At 37.9% G+C, this 25,816-nt stretch overlaps 3 protein-coding genes across 5 annotated transcripts in view; all 3 read right to left on the bottom strand.

Moving 5' to 3' along the window:
* hecw1b (HECT, C2 and WW domain containing E3 ubiquitin protein ligase 1b) overlaps window positions 1-10,237 on the bottom strand; it is a 50,786-nt gene extending 40,549 nt beyond the window's left edge. For 2 of the 3 annotated variants that reach the window (XM_048162281.1, XM_048162280.1), the window contains exon 1: window positions 10,019-10,237. In XM_048162281.1, coding sequence (XP_048018238.1) covers window positions 10,019-10,063 — 45 coding nt within the window. In that variant the 5' untranslated portion in view covers window positions 10,064-10,237. Of the gene's footprint in view, window positions 1-7,627; window positions 7,778-10,018 lie in introns of all 3 variants that reach the window. The other variant, XM_048162282.1, reaches the window with a different exon arrangement.
* Window positions 10,238-10,736: 499 nt separating this feature from the next.
* On the bottom strand, window positions 10,737-12,951 carry LOC125249998 (C-C chemokine receptor type 3-like). Its single transcript, XM_048162288.1, has 2 exons — window positions 12,824-12,951; window positions 10,737-12,727 (listed from the first exon to the last, which is right to left on the bottom strand). The coding sequence occupies exon 2, from the start codon at window positions 12,706-12,708 to the stop codon at window positions 11,623-11,625; it is 1,086 nt and encodes a 361-aa protein (XP_048018245.1). The 5' UTR covers window positions 12,709-12,727; window positions 12,824-12,951; the 3' UTR covers window positions 10,737-11,622.
* Window positions 12,952-16,958: 4,007 nt separating this feature from the next.
* Window positions 16,959-19,077, bottom strand: LOC125249999 (C-C chemokine receptor type 3-like). Its single transcript, XM_048162289.1, has 2 exons — window positions 18,985-19,077; window positions 16,959-18,888 (listed from the first exon to the last, which is right to left on the bottom strand). Exon 2 carries the CDS (start codon window positions 18,867-18,869, stop codon window positions 17,793-17,795), a length of 1,077 nt encoding a protein of 358 aa, XP_048018246.1. The 5' UTR covers window positions 18,870-18,888; window positions 18,985-19,077; the 3' UTR covers window positions 16,959-17,792.
* Between the last annotated feature and the right edge of the window lie 6,739 nt (window positions 19,078-25,816).

Here is a 25,816-nt window from a genome sequence, read left to right on the forward strand (position 1 = left end):
GGATGCATGCTAACTATGCAAGGCACAAATGTGCTTAACTAGAATGCTGTGCTTACAGATGACGTTCACATACGGACAACAATGCTGTCAAACGATCCCTGTTCACACAGATCCACGAAAATATGTATTATGCTGCCAGGCCAGTAGTTGGCGATGTCACTTTGTAAAGAAACACTACCCACATATAGACTGATCACGTAATAGAGTGCCCCCTTTTTCAGCGGCACTGGTTCCGAAAGTATTTTTTTCCCAAACTCCAAAATGACTCCAAAACTTACTAAATAAAAAATAAAAATTACCACAAATTAATTTTACTTTAAAGGTGCCCTAGAACTTCTTTTTAAAAGATGTAATATAAGTCTAAGGTGTCCCCTGAATGTGTCTGTGAAGTTTCAGCTCAAAATACCCCATAGATTTTTTTTAATTCCTTTTTTTAACTGCCTATTTTGGGGCATCATTAACTATGCACCGATATATAGGTTGCGGCCCCTTTAATTCTCGTGCTCCCCCTCCCCCGGAGCTCGCGCTTGCCTTGAACAGCATAAACACAGTTTACACAGCTAATATAACCCTCAAAATGGATCTTTACAAGATGTTCGTCATGTATGCTGCTTGCATACATCGGATCATGTAAGTATAGTATTTATTTGGATGTATTACATTTGATTCTGAATGAGTTTGAGGCTATGCTGCGTGGCTAAAGCTAACATTACACACTGTTGGAGAGATTTATAAAGAATGAAGTTGTGTTTATGAATTATACAGACTGCAAGTGTTTAATAATGAAAATAACGACGGCTCTTGTCTCCGTGAATACAGTAAGAAACGATGGTAACTTTAACCACATTTAAAGGTGCTAAAGAGGATGTTTTGTTTTATACATTTTTGCAATATTACTTGAAACTGTCTTTACTAACTGATAAAAGACTATTTATTAGGTGCACTGAAAGTAATAATATTAATATACATCATCTGTGCACGAGGTAGGGCCTTAAAAACATCAGCCAATCGTTTACGCGATCATCGCGTAAACAATTGGCCCTCTGGCTTGTCAATCACTGCCATGACGATCCATGTGCGAGACGTGCGCGGCTGCGCGCTCCAGTAACTTTCCACACTCCACAGGCGCTGCATGCAATGTTTTTGTCAGGAGACAGGAGTAACAACTGCAGATTATGAGTTACCTGCGGTGAGTCCGACATAATGAATCCACGGCTTTAAGTCGCGCACACACTTAATGATTGTAAGGCCGATTATGAATGTAAATTGATACTTATGACTGATCGCGCTCAAACGCGTCCAGTCAGAGCCAGTTGCTTTCAGTCTGCGATTACAGTCGGTGTTCAAATTCCATGTGAAAGTATATAAATCTGCTTCAGGAGCAGGAAACAATCGCTATATGTTGAGCATAGTCAGAATGTTTTAGCTAGTCGTTAAATGTGTGCCCGGCTTAATAACACAGCGAATGCCGGTGGTAAACACTCGTGTTCCGATACTTGTGCACAAGTTTTGGGTTGTTCTTACCCATGCGCTCATTTCAAAAACTCAGTCGACAAAAAGAACCTCTTTAGCACCTTTAACAGTACATTAGCAACATGCTAACGAAACATTTAGAAAGACAGTTTACAAATATCACTAAAAATATCATGATATCATGGATCATGTCACTTATTATTGCTCCATCTGCCATTTTTCGCTGTTGTTCTTGCTTGCTTACCTAGTCTGATGATTCAGCTGTGCACAGATCCAGACGTTAATACTGGCTGCCCTTGTGTAATGCCTTGAACATGGGCTGGCATATGCAAATATTGGCGTCATACATATTAATGATCCCGACTGTTACGTAATAGTCGGTGTTATGTTGAGATTCGCCTGTTCTTCAGAGGTCTTTTAAACAAATGAGATTTATATAAGAAGGAGGAAACAATGGAGTTTGAATCTCAGTGTATGTCTTTTCCATGTACTGAACTCTTGTTATTCAAATATGCCAATATAAATTCAATATTTAATTCTAGGGCACATTTAACATGAAAATGACACTATAGACAACACTAGCATTAACACTTGACTGACCCCAGATATTTAATGCCAATATTTAAATGAGAATTGATATAAAATTATTGAAATAATATACACTACCAAAAGTTTGGTGTCTGTATTGTGAAATAGTATTATAATTTAAATTTCTATTTTAATATAAAATATATATCATTTTTGTGTGATGGCAAAGCTCATGAATTTTACTGTCAATAAAATTTGAGTTACAGAATGAAAACTAAAACAAATTAAAATAAACTTGACTGAAAATAAAACAAAAGCTAAATTAAAAACCAACCCTGCATACTGCACATGCTGCCTAAAAATAGTACATGAGAAAGAGTGGATTATATAACAAAACAACAACAACAACAACAACAACAACAACAAAAACTGTAATTTGGTACAACTTTGTCACATGATCTCATTCTGTTGCATGTTTACTTCAGCGAGTGATGTCCTGTTTTCATCTCTAATTGATTAAATATAGGCGTAATGAAAATCACAGAAATAAATAGGGTTTATTTAACTGGATTATTCACAACACCCTCTCCCTCATGTCTACACAGTAACATGCATTTTTTAAAGACAGCATTTCCTGCATGCTATGTCTCTGAAGAGTAAGAGGCTGTCTAGCAACAATTAGCAGATGTGGTGGGACAGTCGCAGGTGCATGTCTAGCATAGACCACAAGCACAGCAGCTTACGCTTCTCTGTGGGACGCCAAAACCTAGGCAGAAGATAAACTAGGTCTTGTGGTTTTCTGTGCAGTAGGGATGGGCAAAGTGGTTGACTTGACTAGTCATTCAACAACGTTCTATGAGAGATTTTAACTAGAGATTTTAACTAGAGAAATTAACTAGAGATTTTTAGCAGAGTTGTTTTAAAGGAGATGAATTTAGAGACATGACTTCTGAAGGGTTTTAGCATGCAGATAACATGTATAATGCATGTATAACGTAATAACACTTTAAGCCATTTTAAATGTCAAGAGGAGTCCACATATTTTTATTTTTTGTTCTAAATGCAGACGGACACAGGGTGCAAAATTAACATTCGCAACTTAAATAATTAATGTGGTTCAGATAACATAATAGTTTGAGTTTCTGTTGATTAAACCAATTGCCTTCATTGTATTAACTCAAGGCAAACAGGTAACTTACTTTTTAAGTTAATACAACAATTCTTTAGAATATATTGTGAAGTTTTTAAATGTAATAACATGACAATGGCACTATATAACACTAGCAATAACACTAGATGTCCCTCAGATATTTAATGTCACTACATTTAAATTATATAATTTGACATAAACTTACTGAAATAACATAACTACCATTTAAAAATTTGAAGTCAGTATGATTTTTGAAAGAAGTCTCTTATGCTCACCAAGGCTGCATTCAATTGATCAAAAATATATTTTAAAATATTATTATAATGCAAAATAACTGTTTTCTGATAAATAACTTGTTTGTGTCTATTTTCATTATGAAAATAAGGCAAAAAATATTTAAAAAGATATAAAGTTTAAAAGCTATATAAAATCTGTCTTTGTCCAAAAATGAATGTGTGGGGAGAAAATTGTATCTCGATAACGTGGTATAACTGCAACATAATACATGATGTGTCAGGTTTCTTGTGTTGTTCACTGACTTTCGGAAAAGGAAAGACTAACATTTTTTTTCTTCACAGAACGCACAAGTTAAATATTTCTTACAATATTATGCCTCAATAACAAAAATATAAGGAACAAGATCACAGCGTTGAGCAATGTTTTTGAACAACACAACTCACATGACATGCACTTGACCCTGTTAAACAGCATAAAACTGCACTGCAAAAACTGTACTGTAGACCAGACTAATCCAAACAAAGGACACTCAGCGAATCCAATTTTACACACAATCATCAGCAGTTTCTGCTTCCTAAATTCAACTGAGGCAATCTGGCAAATTTACAGGACAGATAATGCTTTAAAAAAAAGAGGCTAGAATTCAGTCCAGGAAACTGACTGAGTGAAAAATGACACCACAGACTGCAAAGAAAATTCAGGAAAATATAACCTATGTTTTTCAACAAATTGAGCTGAGTTATGGTGCTCAAGCAGACAACACAGGTTCGAATCTGGCATTTCCACCTCCTGTTCCTGTGGCATCAACATTGTATCTTGTCCGACAGCACTTTTGGCTTATTGCTGATTATCTTAAAAATGTGCAACACTATTCAAAAGTTAAAAGGTCAGTAAGTTTTTTAATGAAATTAATACTTTTATTCAATTCAGCAAGGACACATTTAACTGATCAAGAATGACTGTAAAGATATTTATAATGTTACAAAATAATTTTATTTCAAATAAATGCTTTTCTTTTGATTCAAAGTATCCTAAAAAATTGATCACGGTTTTCACAAAAATATTAAGCAGCACAACTGTCTTAAACATTGATTGATGATTAAATTTCATTTTAAAATATATTCAGATAGAAAACAGTTATTATAATTGTAATAATATTTCACAATATTATGTTTTACTGTATTTTTGATCAAATAAAGTAAAATAAAAGACTTCTTTCAAAAGTCAAAATTATTTTCTATGCTAATTATTAACGTGTCCACATTATACCACAAACTATAGAATATTCCTTTAAAGTGCCCCTATTATGCTATTTTAAGCATTCCTAATTTTGTTTTGGAGGTTAATTTTCTCATAATATACACTGCAGCTTCACCTCTTTTCTCATAGTGTCTGAAACAGCTTGATAAAGGAAATAGATAATTAGATGTATCGATACTGCAGAAAAGGCGTATTGGAACCATTTCAGCTATTTCATTATCGATATATATCGAAATATCAATATTTTTGACAACACTAATGGCAACAACACTCCACTACAAATCTTCCTCTTCTCTAAAGCAGCCCAACATGGCCTCACCCCCTTTGTTGCGTGTTCTCGGGGGCAGGATTTATGTAAAGGGTTTAGGGTTTGTGATGTCACCAACCCGGGAAGAAGCTTGCTGTAGTCTCTACCAGCCGTTTGTTGTAGTCCTTAAAAAGCGATTTCTGTATAAGAAAATATCTCGCATTGCATTGAACTTTGAGCATCATAACTTTGCAGATGTTGTTTATGCTCAAACAGCAACATTACACACTAACTAAAGTTAAAAAAAGTGAAATCATAATAAAGGACGCTTTTATGCAAATTTGTTACAAACCTACAAAGATATGTTACGGAAGTGAAACTGACATTGCTGACGACTCATTTTGGCAGTTCCCAATCGGTTCTTTCTTTTGAGTGACAATAACTCCATTTATCATACATTTTTGATCTTTAAAACTTTGCAGACCTTTTACATTCACAAACAGCTATATTACACACTAGATGAAAGGTAATATTCGAAAAAGCATAATACGGGCACTTTAATTTTACACTGAATGGCGAAAGACTATCTAGAATTGCATTACACTGACCTGAAATGCATGTACATAAGACGTGAAAAAGGGATGTGAATTCAGTCAGAGCATCTGCCGCGCTTCATGCTGGAGGTCACCACAGGGCAGAGGACCGTAGGGTCACAACCGATTGCAGCGGAGCAAAGCAATATCATCAGCAGACCTCCAGCAGTGCGGACACGTGATCCTCATAAAGGTTAATGAGAGGGCAGATAACAATAGAGAGCTTTTTTTGTAACAAGATCATTTCTTTGCTGTTTTGTTGATGGGAAATAGTTGGAATGCAAATTCAGATGCTGACTGAATCATCGTGACATGACAAAACAAAGTGAATCTTCCATCGGGCAAATTTGTGTTCACAAGATGCAAAGAAGCTTTAACAATGCACCTTGCAATCACACTGACACAGATAAATTAATTATAATCATTAAGGCCCCGAGGGCAGACTCCATTAAATACCACTGTGAGTGTCTGTGTGTCGCGCAGGATGAGATGCATTAGCTCAAGCAGCGTCAGGCTTGCCGTGCCAAAATGAAACCCGAGAATCTTAATGTACTTACATAACGAAGCATAGAGGCCTATGGGAGCGGGATATTTCTCCCTAGAATACAGAGATCAAGCCACAATTCTGTTACCAAGAAGATCTGAAGTATGTAATCTCCTCTGTGACGTAGAATAGACTCTAGCTTGGCACAGAACACGGGAATACATTTGCAAACATTTTGGAGGTTTACATTTAATGGCATGCTATCATTATGTTATTATTTTTGCATCTCATAGCTTGTTTACAGTTTGCTATGAGCAATCTGCCATTGTATACTATGACTATTGTTGGCTCTGTGACAAACCGCTTGTTGTCGCTTTGGACAAAACATGTAAATGTAAAGTCAATATGCAAATCTGCATGCATTAAATGCCTGGATGCATTAAAAGGTAGGGTAGGTATTTTTTTTTTATGAACACTTTTTGTTATACTGGTTGAAACTCTCTTCACATCCTGATAGCAATCAATAATAGAAATGGTCTAAACAGTAAAAAAATGTACATATATCTTTTGTGGAAGTCTCAGAACCAAAAAAACAATGTTCATCCAACCATTTCATTTGGTCGGAATGCAATGATAGGATGTCCTACATGCCTGTCAACATATGTATTTCCATACCTCTGGTCACACAGACATCACACGTCATCAGCGCTGTCTGTAAGGCTATGCAGAGTTGTAGACAGACATTCACCGAGCGCCACAAACAAACAGCTGCCGCCTTTTACAGTTCCTCAGAACCAAAACAATGAGCTTATGCTGCGTTCACACCACACATAACCGTAATTGCGAAATGGCAACCCGTGACATTCTACCCGGAGCGGTTCACGTCCTCAAACTCAGGTTTTGGCATTTCTATGTCAAAACTTTCAACGGCGAAATCAATCTGCAGCAGTCAGGTGGTGCAAGTAAGAGCTCTGTATGTGTGTTGAGACAAAGTAATTTAACGGCGTCTCTCATGACGCTTTGCAGACTCTGCTGTGTTTTGGAGGAGGCGTGGCTTTGGAGATGCTCTGAAGGGAGGGTGGGATCTTATGCTTTCAAAGCTAGCTTGCTATTGCAAGCCTCTCTGAAATTGCCTACCCTACCTTTAATTAACACTTGCCAAAATATGCAGTATACAACCAGATTAACACTGTCTGTGATACTGTATCCCGCAATGCAATGTGCTCAACCTGATGAATTTCCAATATAACTAATGAATTAAAGCTGCAAACAGCGATGAAAGGGCCCTCGCACCCATGTCACCGCCACCCGGTGAGCAATTACAATAGGGTCCTCACACCATTGGTGCTCTGGCCCTAACCAGAACAAATAAGCCAAAACTGGAATAAAAATGCAAAATAATCATATTTATTTCTGAGATTATAACCAGATGCCACTAACCATATTAAAATGCAATGCTTTGATGATGCAATGACATCAATATGCTAATGTCCGCAAGATTTAACGTTACATAACCTGTGTTGAAATCATTTACTCTCGAGTGGGTACTTATTGTGAATAAAAAAGTATGTTCTATATATAAATGTGTGTAGTATTAATGAAATTCGGACGTACTATATGTATATTCACTATGTTGTCATTATTATGTGACCTACCACCAGTGTCAGTTGTGTCACTTCTCTGCCATTCACAAATCCTCTCCCGTGGCCTCATGGGATAGTAAAGCGTCCATCACATGCACACTTCAGAATCTCGCCTGAAGTAGTAGGTCATCCTGGTCATTTTTGCCCACTCTTTTATGAATACTGTGAATTCAGACATACTTCTTTTGTCACATACTGTTTTTCACCTACCCTATAATAGGGTATGTAGTATGTAATTTCAGACACAGCCATAGTGCATAATGTTTTACATATTAGCCTATTTTCAATAAGTATTTTTACTCTAAATATAATAAAAAAATAATTATTAAATAAATTATTTTATGAGTGACAAAATGTAAAAAAATCTCCTTAGAAAAGCTCTGCATTTTTAAAAGGATAAAAATATATTTTTACTTTTAATTTAAAACATACTAATAATATTACATAATTCCTCTGGAATACCCTCTGGAAGCTCATTTACGGAAACGTCATGTATAAATAAAAACGTATAAAGTCAATTCACTCAATAACATTCACGTCATCATGTGAAGGTCGTTTAACAGGAAGCACTTCTGCCTGTAAAGGAACAAGGCCTTTTTTCCTCTTCTAAAGCTTTTCAGTCCCTTGATGCTGATTTTAGAGCAGATCAATAGACTGCTGGTCTCAGGTGAATCAATACTAATCTACCTCATCTCTGCTCCTCGCCTAAATGATTCCTGCTCCTAACGACCTCTGAGTAATGAACACATGTCCCCAACCCCAACCACGCTTATCAGCCACCCCAGACATCAGCTTTTAACTCTGTTATTATGTTATTTGTTTGTTCATATATATTACTATTGACTTTCATATGGCATCATTAGTCTGGTGAGTTTCATTTGAATGTTATTTGAAGCAAGAAAGTGAATTGACTTTTTTATGTGGATATATTCAGCAGTTCTTGAAGTGCCTATATACTATACAGCCATGAACAGATGTTACATAATTTTAAATGATTATCGATCGATGACTGTCTGACTTCATCTTAACTTCATTTGCATCCATTACATTGGGGTTTCGGTGTAGATATTTTAGTATCAGGTGTAGTTTATGCTTAGAATGTAAGGTTTAAGATGCTGTTTGGGTAGTTTGTGAATTATTCAGTGACATTCAGGATGTCTGACTTTTGTTTGACCACTTGTCTGCTTACATGACATATTTCCTGCATTTGGTGTTAAAGTGTTCCAAGTGGTGTGAAGATTGCAAATGTGTGTAGAACTTTTGATTACCCGATGGGACACACTTATAGTCTTGCAAAAAATGCAAGCGTTTACAGAGCTTTTTTTTATTATTATTATTATTATTTTCAGTACTTTGCATTTTAAAATACACTTCTAAATGTCTGTTCAGTGTTTTAAGACACTGGACAGACTTACTTATGGGACATGCGCACTTACTTCCTGTCGCGTGCACCTGCTCTCAAGTGGCCAAGACTGCAAGTGTTGGTATTTGGACTGGGCATTTTTATTATTGTAAAAAAAATTTGACCCCAAAGAATTTAATTTAATTCACGAATGGCCTAACTATAATTTGAGAGTATTATTATTTATTTATTGCCAATTTTAATCCAATTTTTAAGGGATATTTTAATAACGCTACAAGTTCGATTAAAACCATAAAAATATGACGAATATATATATATATATATATATATATATATATATATATATTATTTATATTTTTTTTATATATTTTAAATATGAGGGAAGAATAAATCACTACACTTGGATAAGGTGTTTATCTGGCAAAATTATTTGGCAAAAAAAGGCAAATGACAGCTACAGGTTTTATTTTACCATGCAAAATAAATGCATAGAAAAGCAAAAAGCTCAGTGGAAAAAACATACACTGACTAAAACATAAGTTATTAATATTTCGTTGGTTTCTTGAATTTGCATGTTTCCATAATGTCGTTCAATACGACAGCCAAAAATTACGTGTTTCAGTGCGTTATCACAAATTAAACAACTGCCGTCCAGTCCAAGCACAACTACACAATATGCTTAAAAAATCTTTAAAACAATTTTATATAATATTTGAATAAATGGTGGGTTTAGGTGTAGTGTTACTGTCACTGTCGAGTGTAGGGTTCAGGAATGAGGATGCTCATCTGGGCCAAAATACACACGCACGTGCACGCAAACGCGCGCGCACACCACACAAAGACGCGCGAGGCCGCGACTGATGTTGAACATCAACTGAAAAAGGCCAGGCAAAATAAAACAAAACAGCATTTAAAACAGCATTACATCACAGAGCACTACACTTCTGAAGCCCAGTGACTGTTATCCACTGCCTCTCGCTGCAGACATCGCGAAACACGCCTGACTAGGGTACATTAGTGTGTAATACACAAACACTTACCTGGGTCAGTATCACCTGCCGGTGAATCATCACCTTCTCGTTCATATGGCCATTAGCCGTCCCATATTTACCCGCACAACAGCCGCCCTTTCCTCACATTTGCCCTGTTTGCTAAAGCTACCGCAGGAGATGCTACATCCTCTTTCCTGGGTACCAGGAGCCTGTAACCAATGGAAACGCTCCGTCAGATTGATTTCTGTTTTTTTTCTCCAGTTATGACCGTGGTTAAGTCATCCACCCCACCCGCGCACGTACGCGCTTTCCGCACTGAGAGTCTGGATACTGACTGGATGTCTGGATAGCGATTGGCTGCTGATTAGTCGTCCTTATAGTGACGAAATGTGATTGGATGAATGGATTGTTGGGCTTGGATGTGATTGTATGTTATTGGTCTCTTTAGGCTCAAAGGACGCTGTCTGTAAAGTGCTTCTGGGAAACTGTGTTTTGACGACAGAAATTGCTATGCAAATAACAACTCGTAAAACTAAAGTATAGTCATTTACCTTTTGGATCTATTGTGTTTTTCTGCATACGTATGCAGCTTTCTTATTTGGTAAGGTCTGGTGGATTCACATTTAAAACGTTGTGATTAACGTTGATACTTTGATAACGTTGTGATTAACGTGATTAAAAAACTATGTGTAAAACATTGGGAATAAAAACAGTGCGTAACAGATACTCTTAATTTCTTAAAAGGAAACAACTATAACCAAATAGATTATTTAGAATCATTTATTGGCATTAAAATCAGATCCAAACACACACAAAACACAATGTAGAGACTGAGTTCATGCTCAAAATGAAGATGTGATACACTGAAATAATAATATCATTAAGATTCTGGTCACTAATATTTTACTTCTCAGCATAGGCTACACCAGCAATTAACAGCAATATAAAATCATTAATTTGCCATACTTGAAGAACTCTTAAAACAATATATTTTACACACAAAAAAAATTACTCCTTACAGAATAAAATAAAATAGCGTACAGATTTGATAGCTATATATTGCTAAAGAACCCATAGATTAGGACTAGGGTTACACATTCAACATTATGTTGCAATGACACTCTTTCAAAGAAGTTTTTTTTTTTTCTTTTTTTTTCTTTCTTTCTTTTTTTCTTTTTTTTTTTTTTTTTTTTTTTGGTTTTGATGTCATCAAAGCGATATTTGTGAAGGAATAAATACATGTACATCAATTGTATAGTAATTATTATTAACAGTAATTATTATTAAATGCCTTTTCTCAATTAGGTAGACATATACTATTCATTAATATACATTAAATGAGAAAATAATTGTATAATTTTTTGTCATCAAAAGGATGTTTATGAAGGAATATTTACATATATGTACATCACATGAACTGTAAAATATTTTTCAATTTGTTTTTTATCAATACTTTTGCTCCATTTGGTAAAATTGATGGAGGTCTTTAGACACTCTACTAATTAGTATGCATTAATATGCATTAAATGAGAAATTATTGAATATATATATGTATTAATGGTCAGACAACATACATTGGTCAAACATTGCATCTTGGATTCTTTGTTTTTCTCTTTCTCTCGTTGATCCAATTTGTGTCCAACAACAAATTTTCAATCAGACACTTGTTGGTCACGTGAATGATCAGTAATCAGTGTTGGGCTCCTGACTGATGTTGTGGTTTTACTGCTTGGCTCTGAGAGCAATGTATTGATCTTCAAACATGGTAGACGCTTGGCCAAAAGTTTCAGAAAATGGCGTTGAAACTTCTTCCCCAAAAAGGTATAAAAGACAGGGCTGATGCAGCAGTACAGGTAGGCAAAGTTACGCGTTACGTACAGAGCGTAGTCGAGGGCTTCTGAGCAATTACACGGGTCTGCAAAGGATGTCTTGATGGCTTTTAACAGAATGACCACGTTGTAAGGCGTCCAGCAGATGAAGAAGGTGAAGACAATGACAAAGATGAGTTTGACCGCCCTGCACTTCTCCACCATGCGTGTGGACATGATCCTGATGATTATGCGGGAATAGCAGTACAGGACAATAACTAGAGGCACTAGGAAGAAAAAGAGAAACTGCTGATAATAGCCGATCAGCTCCCACTTTGTGAGGGTAGACTGGATGTAACCAGTCATTTCGCACAGCCTACGATTTAGATCATCCATCACATCATAAAGAACTATATCCTTTATACTAGCCAATATACTGAACACCCAGACGATGGCGGACGATGTAAACGCATATTTTTTCTTCCTGCTCTGGACTGCACTGATGGCGTGGACTACCGCAAGGTAGCGGTCAAAAGTCAGGAGAGTGAGGAAGAGGATGGAGCTGTTGAAGCCGATGAAATAACAGCTTCCCACCAACTTGCAAAGGCCTCTGCCAAAGATCCATTCTGACTTGTGGTAGACTGCCCAAAAGGGAAGGCTGAAGGCGAAGATCAGGTCCGAGATGACGAGGTTGAGCAAGAAGATGTTGGTGACCGTTGTAAGCTTCTCATATTTGTAGATGATGTACAGCACCAGTCCATTCCCCACCAAGCTCAGCAAGAAGTTGGTGTAGTAGAACGCTGGGAGAAATGCTGCACCAAACTGGATGACATTAATTTTCTCGCATAAAGGAACCTCACAGTCTACAGGGTTAACTGGTGCTGTGTTATTGGTTTTGCTAAAAAAGTCCTCCACATTAATCTCACCCATTGTTGTCTGAGGTCAGATTCTGTTGTAATAAAATAAAACAACAGTAAACACAGAGTTAATAATTAATATTTTGTATTGAGGTTCATTCTGAGCATCAAATATTGGCTTGACTCACCTGCTCCTTTGGTAAATGAGTGTGTGAAACTCTCTGCAGCCGCAACAGAACTGATGCAAACACTTTGTGGCTTACCGAGAAAAACTCAGCACACATCCTGAACGAGGAACTGTCAAGAGCATTTAAACCAAGTCATCAGCATTACGCAAAACCTCTTACTATTGTTTTTTTGATCAAATGTCATGGAAAACTATTTACATTTTTTGATTGGCGGAAGTGACAGAGTAGCAAGCAAAATGATTAAGAATTAAATAATTTAATTAAATATTTTAAAATATTTATTGTAATTTAAAGAGTTTGAAATGTCAGTTGCACAAATAAATTCTGTAAAAAAAAAAAAAAAAAAAAAACAACATGACAAGGCTAAAATCCTACGTGCATTAAGAAAAGAACATCAACAGGAAACATTAAATAATAAATAGATGTTAATTGATGATCTTCGTACAAATCAGAAAGACATGCCAAAACTACACTAATAAGAGTACTGCTAAATTCTACAAGAGTCAATTCTTTCAACAATTGAAAGTATAATTAAATAATTCAAAAATGTTGTAGTAGTAAAAATGTTCCTACAAAAACTAAAAATAGCCCTTGAGTAGAAGTATTTGAACATAAGTGTTCAATGTATAGCCCGCAGAAATTGCTTCACATCCCGTACAGAGGTAGCTTGGCTAGGGCAGTGCAGTGGATACAGTATAGCAAATTTTCTTTAAAGGAACAGTTCACTCAAAAACATAAATCTGAAATTGAAAATTAAATTGGTCACAGGACACATGAGAACCAATGATGTGTATGTATACAGTACATGTGTCGTATTGATCATTTTTATGGTGCTACTTGTGTCATTTTTTGAAGCTCAATAGCCCCTGCCCCCAACGTATGGAAAAGAGTGGCATCAAAAATGAGGATTCATTCAAATTAGAGATTCTACCACATTCAAGATTCTCAGACAGGAAAACACATCACATATTTAAGATCAAGATTCAAGATCATGACATCATTCTTTAGAGGTTATGAGTTCTTGAGGTCAATGCTGAGCACCAGAAATGTTCATCTGAGAGAGAAAAGACTGTAAAGAATCAGTAAGATCCCACTGTCCTGATGCTAAAAGTTAGGTCCTTTTCTGAATGGATCATCCCAAAAGCAATAGGCTTGATAACAAGAGGACAGGTCACAAATCCCCATGGATCCTGGGGGCCCACGTTTGCCTGGGGTGCCCGGAGTGCCAGGTTTTCCTGGTGGACCAGAAGGCCGAGGATATCCCTCACCGTCATCCCCACGTGGGCCCTGCAACCATGTGGAAGAGAAAGTTACTTTAGACATGCTTACAAAGACAAAATAAATAAATGGGAGGGATTGTTATCATGCATGAGTATGATATAGTGATTTTTTTTTTACCTGCTGGGTCAGACCTGGCAATCCGTCTTGTCCTTTAGCACCTTTCATACCTATTGGGCCAATATCACCTGTAAGAATAACATTTGAGCAGCATTTTCCCTTTAGTACTGTCCCTTTATAATCAAAAAATAAACATCAAAACAGCTTCACATAATCCTCACCTTTCACCCCTTCAGGTCCCCTCCGCCCTGGAGGTCCTGGATAGCCTGGAGACCCCACCATGCTGGGATACCCTGGGGGACCAGATGGGCCCATTGGGCCTGGGGGACCTGGATCGCCTGGTGGTCCTTGTTTGGTTTCACAGTGCTGGCAACTTCTTTGGCCCATCACCTGCAGGAGCTGTGGCAGCTGGCCTGTTGAAGGAACAGCAGTGGTTGTCAACATGTTTGACTGATATTTGGTACTAAACTAGGAGTAGAAATTCATTAAAATAAAATAAAAAATAACTATGAAATAGAAAATAAAAATAACAATAATAAAATGTAGAAATTTTAAATGTAATTTAAAATGTATTAATAATATAATTAAAAGATGATTAAAATAATTAAATTCCAGCAGTTTAAATAACAAACTTCTTCAGGGTTTATACTTTTTATCTTATCTAATCGTTCGCCACTATGGGGATTTTTAATATAATTTTTTAGTCACAAACAGTAATTTCCACCCAAATATATATATATATATATATATATATACATATATATACATATATATATATATATATATATATATATATATATATATATATATATATATATATATATATATATATATATATATATATATATATATATATATATATGACCTTTATTCAGTTTTTGTTAATTTCCCTGATTTTTCCAGGTCTAGAAACCACACTTTTAAAATTCCTTCACCTATATCAAGTTTTCCAAGACCGTTCATAGCCTGTTAACTGTCAGTGCCCCACTTGGCACGTTTTTTTAATCACATATTTTAGTAATCACCATAAATTAGGTATCATTCAAAAACATTCAAAATTCATCCTGTGAAAACCATTTCGAAATTGGACATTGCATTACCATGGAAACAGTAATTTAATCCTTTTAGCAACTCAATTTTTGTGATATCAACTTCAAATTTTGAACATAACTTGGTTAGACATATGGCTTTGATTTTCTAGCAATTTTAGAATCAAGATTATATGGTAAAATTTTGTATCAAATAAAATGTTTAGTTCAGTACATTTGCTTTTCAGTAAACTTCTATAACTTAGTATCTTTTTAAGAGCTTTCACTTCTGCAATAATCTGCTGAGTATCTTCTTTAAAAAGAGACCAACCTTAGGTCTGTATTCCAAGTCATTCATGATTTACAATCATTTAAGTTCATATCTACACTAAAAGGTGTAGCAGTTAAAGTTGTAAGTGCTTTCTAAGAAATGCTGTTGAAAGTGGAACTGAACTAACACCACAACCAACACACTTGTAGCCAATCAGCAGTAGGGGGCGTATCCACTCATGATGGGGGAGGAGAGAGAGTGAACAAGAGAGGATTTGAAGAAAGACTGTAGAAAGAGAGATGGCTGAGAGACATTACAAAAGAGAAAAAGGTCAGAATATCACTGGATAAAGAAGGTTATGATCAGGCAAGAATAACATTGGTTTATATGTTTCACAGAACCAAGATATGCTGTTGTTGCAATGTTAACTACAGTAACAGGACAGTTTTGAGTGTCATTGTTTGTCTGGAGCTGCTGTGCTACTGGAGACTAACAACAAACTCTTTCTTGTGTATACTCCTGTGTACTGTACAGTGTGTTAATTTTTTTCTTCGTTGTCATTTGTTCGTCATCTTCGCTTCATTTTTCACAAAGCATTATTTACCGCCTCAAAGCGGTATTCAAGATAGTGTGGTTGTGCATTATAGGCACTGCACATTCGGGCATTTTTAAGACAAGGGATAGTCTTGTGCACTTACTTCCTGTCGCGTGCACCTGCTCTCAAGCGGCCAAGGCCGCAAGTGTTGGTATTTGGACTGGGCATTTTTATTATTGTAAAAAAAAAAAAAAAAAAAAAAAGTTGACCCCAAAGAATTTTATTTAATTCACACAGTATTCGACAGTATTATTATTTATTTATTTATTGCCAATTTTTAGGGGATATTTTTAATGACCCTACAAGTTCGATTAAACCATAAAAATATGACGAAAATATTTTATATTTTTAAAAATATTTTAAATATGAGGAAAGAACAAACACTACATTCGGATAAGGTGTTTATCTGGCAAAATTATTTGGCAAAAAAAAGGCAAATGACAGCTACAGGTTTTATTTTACCATGCAAAATAAATGCATAGAAAAGCAAAAAGCTCACTGGGAAAAAAAAGCAAAAGCATACAGTACACTGACTAAAACATAAGTTGTTAATATTTCGTTGGTTTCTTGAATTTGCATGTTTCCATAATGTCGTTCAATACGCCAGCCAAAAATTATGTGTTTCGGTGCATTATCACAAATTAAACAACTGCCGTCCAGTCCAAGCACAAATACACAATATGCTTAAAAAATCTTTAAAACAATTTTATATAATATTTGAATAAATGGTAGGTTTAGGTGTAGTGTTACTGTGTCAATTTAGGTTTATTGTGTTTTTCTGCATAAGTATGCAGCTTTCTTATTTGATAAGGTCTGGTGGATTCACATTTAAAACATTGTGAATAAAAAAAAAATTGTAACAGATACTAATGTCTTAAAAGAAAACAACCATAACCAAATAGATTATTTAGAATCATTTATTGGCATTAAAATCAGATCCAAACACACACAAAACACAATGTAGAGACTGAGTTCATGCTCAAAATGAAGATGTGATACACTGAAATAATAATATCATTAAGATTCTGGTCACTAATATTTTACTTCTCAGCATAGGCTACACCAGCAATTAACAGCAATATAAAATCATTAATTTTCCATACTTGAAGAACTCTTACAACAATATATTTTACACACAAAAAAATTACTCCTTACAAAATAAAATAGTGTAGAGATTTGATAGCTATATATTGCTAAAGAACCCATTAGGACTAGGGTTACACATTCAACATTATGTTGCAATGATACTCTTTCACAGAAGTTTTTTTTCTTTCTTTCTTTCTTTTTTTTTTTTTTTTTTGGTTTTGATGTCATCAAAGCGATATTTGTGAAGGAATAAATACATGTACAACAATTGGATAGTAATTATTATTAACAATAATTATTATTAAATGCCTTTTCTCAATTAGGTAAAATTGATGGAGCCCATTAGACATATACTATTCATTAATGTACATCAAATGAACTGTAAAATATTGTTCAATTTGTTTTTCATCAATACTTTTGCTTCATTTGGTAAAATTGATGGACGTCTTTAGACACTCTATTAATTATTATGCATTAATATGCATTAAATGAGAAATTATTGAATATATATATATATATATATATATATATATATATATGGTCAAACAACATACATTGGTCAAACATTGCATCTTGGATTCTTTGTTTTTCTCTTTCTCTTGGTGATCCAATTTGTGTCCTCTTAACAACAAATTTTCAATCAGAAACTTGTTAGCCACGTGAATGATCAGTAATCAGTGTTGGTCTCCTGACTGATGTGGTTTTACTGCTTGGCTCTGAGAGCAATGTATTGATCTCCAAACATGGTAGACGCTTGGCCAAAAGTTTCAGAAAATGGCGTTGAAACTTCTTCCCCAAAAAGGTATAAAAGACAGGGCTGATGCAGCAGTACAGGTAGGCAAAGTCACGTGTTACGTACAGAGCGTAGTCGAGGGCTTCTGAGCAATTACACTGGTCTCCAAAGGATGTCTTGATGGCTTTTAACAGAATGACCACGTTGTAAGGCGTCCAGCAGATGAAGAAGGTGAAGACAATGACAAAGATGAGTTTGACCGCCCTGCACTTCTCCACCATGCGTGTGGACATGATCCTGATGATTATGCGGGAATAGCAGTACAGGACAATAACTAGAGGCACTAGGAAGAAAAAGAGAAACTGCTGATAATAGCCGATCAGCTCCCACTTTGTGAGGGTAGACGGGATGTAACCAGTCATTTCGCACAGCCTACCATTTTGACCATCCATTACATCATAAAAAACTATATCCTTTATACTAGCCAATATACTGAGCACCCAGACGATGGCGGACGATGCAAACGCATATTTTTTCTTCCTGCTCTGGACTGCACTGATGGCGTGGACCACCGCAAGGTAGCGGTCAAAAGTCAGAAGAGTGAGGAAGAGGATGGAGCTGTTGAAGCCGATGGAATAACAGCTTCCCACCAACTTGCAAAGGCCACTGCCAAAGATCCATTCTGACTTGTGGTAGACTGCCCAAAAGGGAAGGCTGAAGGCGAAGATCAGGTCCGAGATGACGAGGTTGAGCAAGAAGATGTTGGTGACCGTTGTGAGCTTCTCATATCTATAGATGATGTACAGCACCAGTCCATTCCCCACCAAGCTCAGCAAGAAGTTGGTGTAGTAGAATGCTGGGAGAAATGCGGCACCAAACTGGATGACATTACTTTTCTCGCATAAAGGAACCTCACAGTCTACAGGGTTAACTGGTGGTGTGTTATTGGCTTCTTCTAAAAATTTTAAAAAGTCCTCCCAACTATTCTCACCCATTGTTGTCTGAGGTCAGATTCTGTTGCAATAAAATAAAACAACAGCAAACACAGAGTTAATAATTAATAATTTGTATTGAGGTTCATTCTGAGCATCAAATATTGGCTTGACTCACCCGCTCCTTTGGTAAATGAGTGTGTGAAACTCTCTGCAGCCGCGACAGAACTGATGCAAACACTCAGCACACATCCTGAACGAGGAACTGTCAAGAGCATTTAAACCAACTCGTCAGCATTACGCAAAACCTTTCACTATCGCTTTTTTTGATCAAATGTCATGGAAAACTATTTACATTTTTTGAGAGGCGGAAGTGACAGAGTAGCAAGCAAAATGATTAAGAATTAAACAATTTAATTAAATATTTTAAAATATTTATTGTAATTGTAATTGTTATTGTAATTGAAATGTCAGCTGCACAAATAAATTCTGTAAAAAAAACATGACAAGGCTAAAATCCTACGTGCATTAAAAAAAAGAACATCAACAGGAAACATTAAATAATAAATAGATGTTAATTGATGATCTTTGTACAAATCAGAAAGACAAAACTACACTAATAGATGTTAATTGATGATCTTTGTACAAATCAGAAAGACAAAACTACACTAATAAGAGTAATGCTAAATTCTACAAGTCATGTTCAAATTCTCAGACAATTGAAACTATAATTAAACTAAAAATGTTCCTATAAAAACTAACAAATAGCCCTTGAGTAGAAGTATTTGAACTTAAGTGTTCAATATATAGCCCGCAGAAATTGCTTCACATCCCGTACAGAGGTAGCTTGGCTAGGGCAGTGCAGTGGATACAGTATAGCAAATTTTCTTTAAAAGAACAGTTCACTCAAAAACATCTGAATCTGAAATTGAAAATTAAATTGGTCACAGGACACATGAGAACCAATGATGTATGTATACAGTACATGTGTCATATTGATCATTTTATGGTGCTACTTGTGCATTTTTTGAAGCTCAATAGCCCCTGCCCCCAACGTATGGAAAAGAGCGGCATCAAAAATGAGGATTCATTCAAATTAGAGATTCTACCACATTCAAGATTCTCAGACAGGAAAACACATCACATATTTAAGATCAAGATTCAAGATCATGACATCATTCTTTAGAGGTTATGAGTTCTTGAGGTCAATGCTGAGCACCAGAAATGTTCATCTGAGAGAGAAAAGACTGTAAAGAATCAGTAAGATCCCACTGTCCTGATGCTAAAATTTAGGTCCTTTTCAAAATATCTTCTTTTATTTGCGTACACTCAGAGTAAAAACAAAATGTTGTGCTTTTTGTAAAATAAAGAAAAGTAACATGATTTGTGATCTCTCGTCTCCCTCTGAAGGAAGTCCAATCTGATAGTTCTCAGAAAATGAACTGTAACTTAGTGAATACTAATGACACAAAAATGAGACTTATTTTTAAAAAAACGTTGAAATGTCAGGTTTTAAATTGTGAGTCAAATCAAAAACAAAAATTCTGTGTTTATGTAATCTGTATGAAAACAGAGCAATGTCAGAAGTCTGAGATTCAGCTCATTATCCGCTAATGCGGCCACGCCCACGGAGCCAGCGCTATTCTGAGGCAAATTCTGAGTCAATATATGCATTCATCGTCTCATTCGTATATTTATTGTCTTGAAAAGTGTTTATCTGGATGTTAAAGCCATGGTTAGCGACTGTAACGAAGGCGGGACTCAGAGTAAGATCCACATGCAAAGCTTTATTAAATGTTGAGCGTGGTCGTACAGGCATGGTCAAACGGGGCGAACAGGAACATCAGAGACAGGCAGAATCGTAGTCAGAGAACAGGCAGAGGTCAAAAGGCAGGCAGCTATCAATCAACGAACAGTAGAACCAGACAGGGATCAGAAACAGGAACCGTAACAGACAGGATAAACAGGATGAACGCTTGGAAATGTTACACAGGGAAAACAAGACCTAGCCGTGAGGTGGTGTGTGTGTGAGTCCTTTATAGTCCTGGTAATGAGTATCAGCTGGGTGTGGTGATTAGTGTGGAGTGTGGATGGCTGTATGTGGCAACAGGTGATTGGTGGAGTGAGTGCATGTGATTGACAGGGAGGAATATGGGAAATGGAGTCCGGAGTGAACAGGAACGGGCAATGATCGTGACATAATGCCCCCCTCCCGGAAGGCGCGTCCTCGCGCCGTAAAAGGAACAGCTAGGGAGGGGGGTGGGTGCATTGGAGATCTAACGGCAGACGGGGACGGAATCTCCAATGCAGCCCCAGGGACTCAGGCAGCCACGGTGGGTCAGGTGGTTCGGGCAACCGCGGCAGGTCAGGTGGCTCAGGCGGCCACGGCAGGTCAGATGGCCTGGGCAGCCACGGTGGGTCGGGTGGCTCAGGCCGCCATGGCAGGTCAGGAGCCGCGGGCGGCCACGGCGGGTCAGGTGGCTTGGGCAACCATGGCGGGACAGAGTCTATAGATGACCACGGCGGGTCAGAGTCCATAAACGGCCCTAGTGAGTTACTGTCCATGGGAGGCCATAATAGTTCTGAGGTCGTTATTGGCAAAGGCCGGGCAAGGTCCCCACCCACAAGCTCCCCACCCCTCGGTATACTGCCCCCCCCCAAAAAGTTCTTGGGGATTTCAGCGGGGCCCGTCGCAGGTTCGTGGGCAAGGAGTTCGGGTGGTGCCGGCAGGGCAAAATGCTTGGGCGGCGGCAGCAGCAGGGCAGGCAGCCTGGGCGGCGGCGGTAGGCCTGGCCAAGGGAACTCAGTGGCCATATCGGGGAGAGCGGACAGCTCAGTGACGGCAGCAGGTTCAGGCTGGGGCTGCTCTGGGACGATAGCGAGCTGCTCGGGCTGCTCCGGGACGGCAGCGGGCTCGGGCTGCTCCGGGACGGCAGCGGGCTCGGGCTGCTCCGGGACGGCAGCGGGCTCGGGCTGCTCCGGGACGGCAGCGGGCTCGGGTCGCTCCGGGACTGCAGCGGGCTCAGGCTGGCAAACTGGTCCATGGTCAAAGAAGCCTGAGTGCATCCTCCAGGCCCGCAAAACAGCCAGAACATAGAATGTGAGCACAGCCCTTCTGGCCATGACGGGACTGACAGGAAGCGCATGCGGGGCTGGAGCAGACTCACTGGCTGGAGCGGATTCTGGAGCGGACTCACTGGCTGGAGCGGATTCTGGAACGGACTCACTGGCTGGAGCGGATTCTGGAACGGACTCAATGGCTGGAACGCCCCCTGCATCCTTGAGCAACGCAGGGGCGGCCATCTTGCCCGTGGGCACTGGCAAAGCAGCCATCTTGTCCATAGCGTCCAGGGCGCTTGAGTGCGTTGAAACAGGCGAGCTTGAGTGCGTTGAAACAGACGAGCTTGAGTGCGTTGAAACGGACGCACTTGAGAGCGTTGAAACAGACGCACTTGAGAGCGTTGAAACAGACGCACTTGAGAGCGTTGAAACAGACGCACTTGAGAGCGTTGAAACAGACGCACTTGAGAGCGTTGAAACAGACGCACTTGAGAGCGTTGAAACAGACGGGCTTGAGAGCGCTGAAACAGACGGGCTTGAGAGCGACGCGGCCGGCTGATGGTTAGGAATGCCCGCCGCTCGGGCAGAAGTCAGCGGTTGATCAGCCACACTGGAACGCAGCCCTCTCGGCTCCCTGACTGATCTGGAGGTAACGTGACATTGCGCTGGGTGATCAACGAAGGCGTGACGTTGCTCTGGGAAATCAGCGGCGACGTGACATTGCTCTGGGTGATCAACGAAGGCGTGACATTGCTCTGGGCGATCAGTGGCGACATGACTCGTTGTAGTGACCGTCATTTTGTGTGTGTTCTCGGGCTTGGCAGCCATTACGGGATTCTCCGTGGTGTCGGAATCCTCTGCGACACCCACAGTGAAAGTCGAACCAACTGCAAGCAAGGCAAAGTCCAGGAATTCTAGGAACGATCCGCGGGGACCATTGGTGAGTACGTAGTCCTTTAGTGGTTCGTTTAATCCGTAAGCGAAAAAGTCAATGAGGGCACAGTCCGGCAGATCAGATAGATAAGCAATATCAAAAAAGTTCTGAATGTGCACCTCGAGGGTATGGGTACCTTGGCGTAGGCTGACCAGTTGCATTGCTGGGTCCATGTTGCGACAGGAAAGACGCTCACCGAAGCTGCTGGATCTGGTTGTGGCTAGGTCTTCTGTAACGAAGGCGGGACTCAGAGTAAGATCCACATGCAAAGCTTTATTAAATGTTGAGCGTGGTCGTACAGGCATGGTCAAACGGGGCGAACAGGAACATCAGAGACAGGCAGAATCGTAGTCAGAGAACAGGCAGAGGTCAAAAGGCAGGCAGCTATCAATCAACGAACAGTAGAACCAGACAGGGATCAGAAACAGGAACCGTAACAGACAGGATAAACAGGATGAACGCTTGGAAATGTTACACAGGGAAAACAAGACCTAGCCGTGAGGTGGTGTGTGTGTGAGTCCTTTATAGTCCTGGTAATGAGTATCAGCTGGGTGTGGTGATTAGTGTGGAGTGTGGATGGCTGTATGTGGCAACAGGTGATTGGTGGAGTGAGTGCATGTGATTGACAGGGAGGATTATGGGAAATGGAGTCCGGAGTGAACAGGAACGGGCAATGATCGTGACAGCGACCTCTAGAAGACATGCCGTTAGTTCCTGGTTCCTGTTCTTCTTTAGATGAATTTGTAGACTAAATGTGCACAGAGCGCCCTCCGACTGCAAGTATGAATTGAAAACACAGAATCCAGCGCTCATAGTGATGACTATAAATATTGAATAAATATTACTCCTCTGTATAGAAAATTGACAAACAATACCATTACAATACCATTATTTTAAATTGTAATAATATTTCACAGTATTGCTGTTTTTTCTGTATGTTTGATTTACACCATGATGAGCTTGAGACATGATCACAGAGTGTTTTTTTCAAAGCCTACCTGACTGAAAGAGCTCATTATTTATGCAGGTCATTAGAGGTTATTTATGCGATTCTTTTGTCTTCTCAGGTGTAAATCACCCATTATTCATGATGATTCACGCCTCCACACATACTGTGTTTCTTGACCAAAGATGTTTTAGAAAATTTAAATCTCTCTATTGTTTTATATGAACAAGCAGGCAGCATAATTTTTACCTCATTTTGAAGCAAAAACTCTAGTCTACAACCTCCAATACCCAGAAGTCTTGTGAACACAGATTTAATATATATTTTTTGGCTTTATTTCAGTGACTTAAGTTTTTAGTTTTTTCAATAACCACGCATAAACGTTATTCCTTCAAAAACTAAAACATGTACATACATGTTCCTCACATATTATTGTAGCCTAGTTTGTGCTGAATACAGTGTAATGACACTTTTTCCATTAATATTTTATGAACAACTGAAAAAAGCACAAATGTCAGGGCATATCAAAACTTCTCCAGGGCCCCAAAAATCCTCAGACCCCTGAGGGTTAATAATATAATTAAAAGATAATTAAAATAATTAAAGTTTAAATAACTGAAACTTCTTCAGGGTTTATACTTTTTATCTTATCTAGTGCGGAAATATTTTTTTAGTCACAAAAAGTAATTTCCACCTATATATATATATATATATATATATATATATATATATATATATTAGAGCTTGATATCAGTAGAAAAATTTCCATGACCTTTATTCAGTTTTTGTTAATTTCCCTGATTTTTCCAGGTCTAGAAACCACACTTTTAAAATTCCTTCACCTATATCAAGTTTTCCAAGACCGTTCATAGCCTGTTAACTGTCAGTGCCCCACTTGGCACGTTTTTTTAATCACATATTTTAGTAATCACCATAAAGTAGGTATCATTCAAAAACATTCAAAATTCATCCTGTGAAAACCGTTTCGAAATTGGACATTGCATTACCATGGAAACGGTACTTTAATCATTTTAGCAACTCAATTTTTGTGATATCAACTTCATATCACAACTTGGTTAGACATATGGCTTTGATTTTCTAGCAATTTTAGAATCAAGATTATATGGTAAAATTAACAAATAAAATTTGTATCAAATAAAATGTTTAGTTCAGTACATTTGCTTTTCAGTAAACTTCTATAACTTAATAGTATCTTTTTAAGGGCTTTCACTTCTGCAATAATCTGCTGAGTATCTTCTTTAAAAAGAGACCATCCTTAGGTCTGTATTCCAAGTCATTCATGAATTACAACCATTTAAGTTCATATCTACACTAAAAGGTGTAGCAGTTAAAATTGTAAGTGCTTTCAACAAAATGCTGTTGAAAGTGGAACTGAACTAACACCACAACCAACACACTTGTAGCCAATCAGCAGTAGGGGGCGTATCCACTCATGATGGGGGAGGAGAGAGAGTGAACAAGAGAGGATTTGAAGAAAGACTGTAGAAAGAGAGATGGCTGAGAGACATTACAAAAGAGAAAAGGTCAGATTATCACTGGATAAAGAAGGTTATGATCAAGCAAGAATAACATTGGTTTATATGTTTCACAGAACCAAGATATGCTGTTATTGCAATATTAACTACAGTAACAGGACAGTTTTGAGTGTCATTGTTTGTCTGGAACTGCTGGAGACTAACAACAAACTCTTGCTTGTGTATACTCATGTGTACTGTACAGTGTGTTAATTTCTTTCTTCGTTGTCATTTGTTAGTCATCTTTGCTTAATTTTTCACAAAGCATTATTTTGCAAACTAACAGAAGACACAATTTTAAAATTGTGGTGCTTCTTTAAGTGATAAAAAGCAGTTGCAAATGATGTACAAAATACACATAGCCTTCTCATCTTTGCATCAATAAAATATGCAACACTTTATATTTTACTACCAGATTATATGTAATATATAATTAGTTTAACTTACAGTCGTATATTTTCCTTGACATCTCACAATTTCGGGGAATGCGAGTTCCCGAACATAATGCATGATGGGATACGCTTAGTCTCGAAGC

The sequence above is a fragment of the Megalobrama amblycephala genome, linkage group LG17 (genome assembly GCF_018812025.1).
Source record: "Megalobrama amblycephala isolate DHTTF-2021 linkage group LG17, ASM1881202v1, whole genome shotgun sequence".
Taxonomy (NCBI): domain Eukaryota; kingdom Metazoa; phylum Chordata; class Actinopteri; order Cypriniformes; family Xenocyprididae; genus Megalobrama; species Megalobrama amblycephala.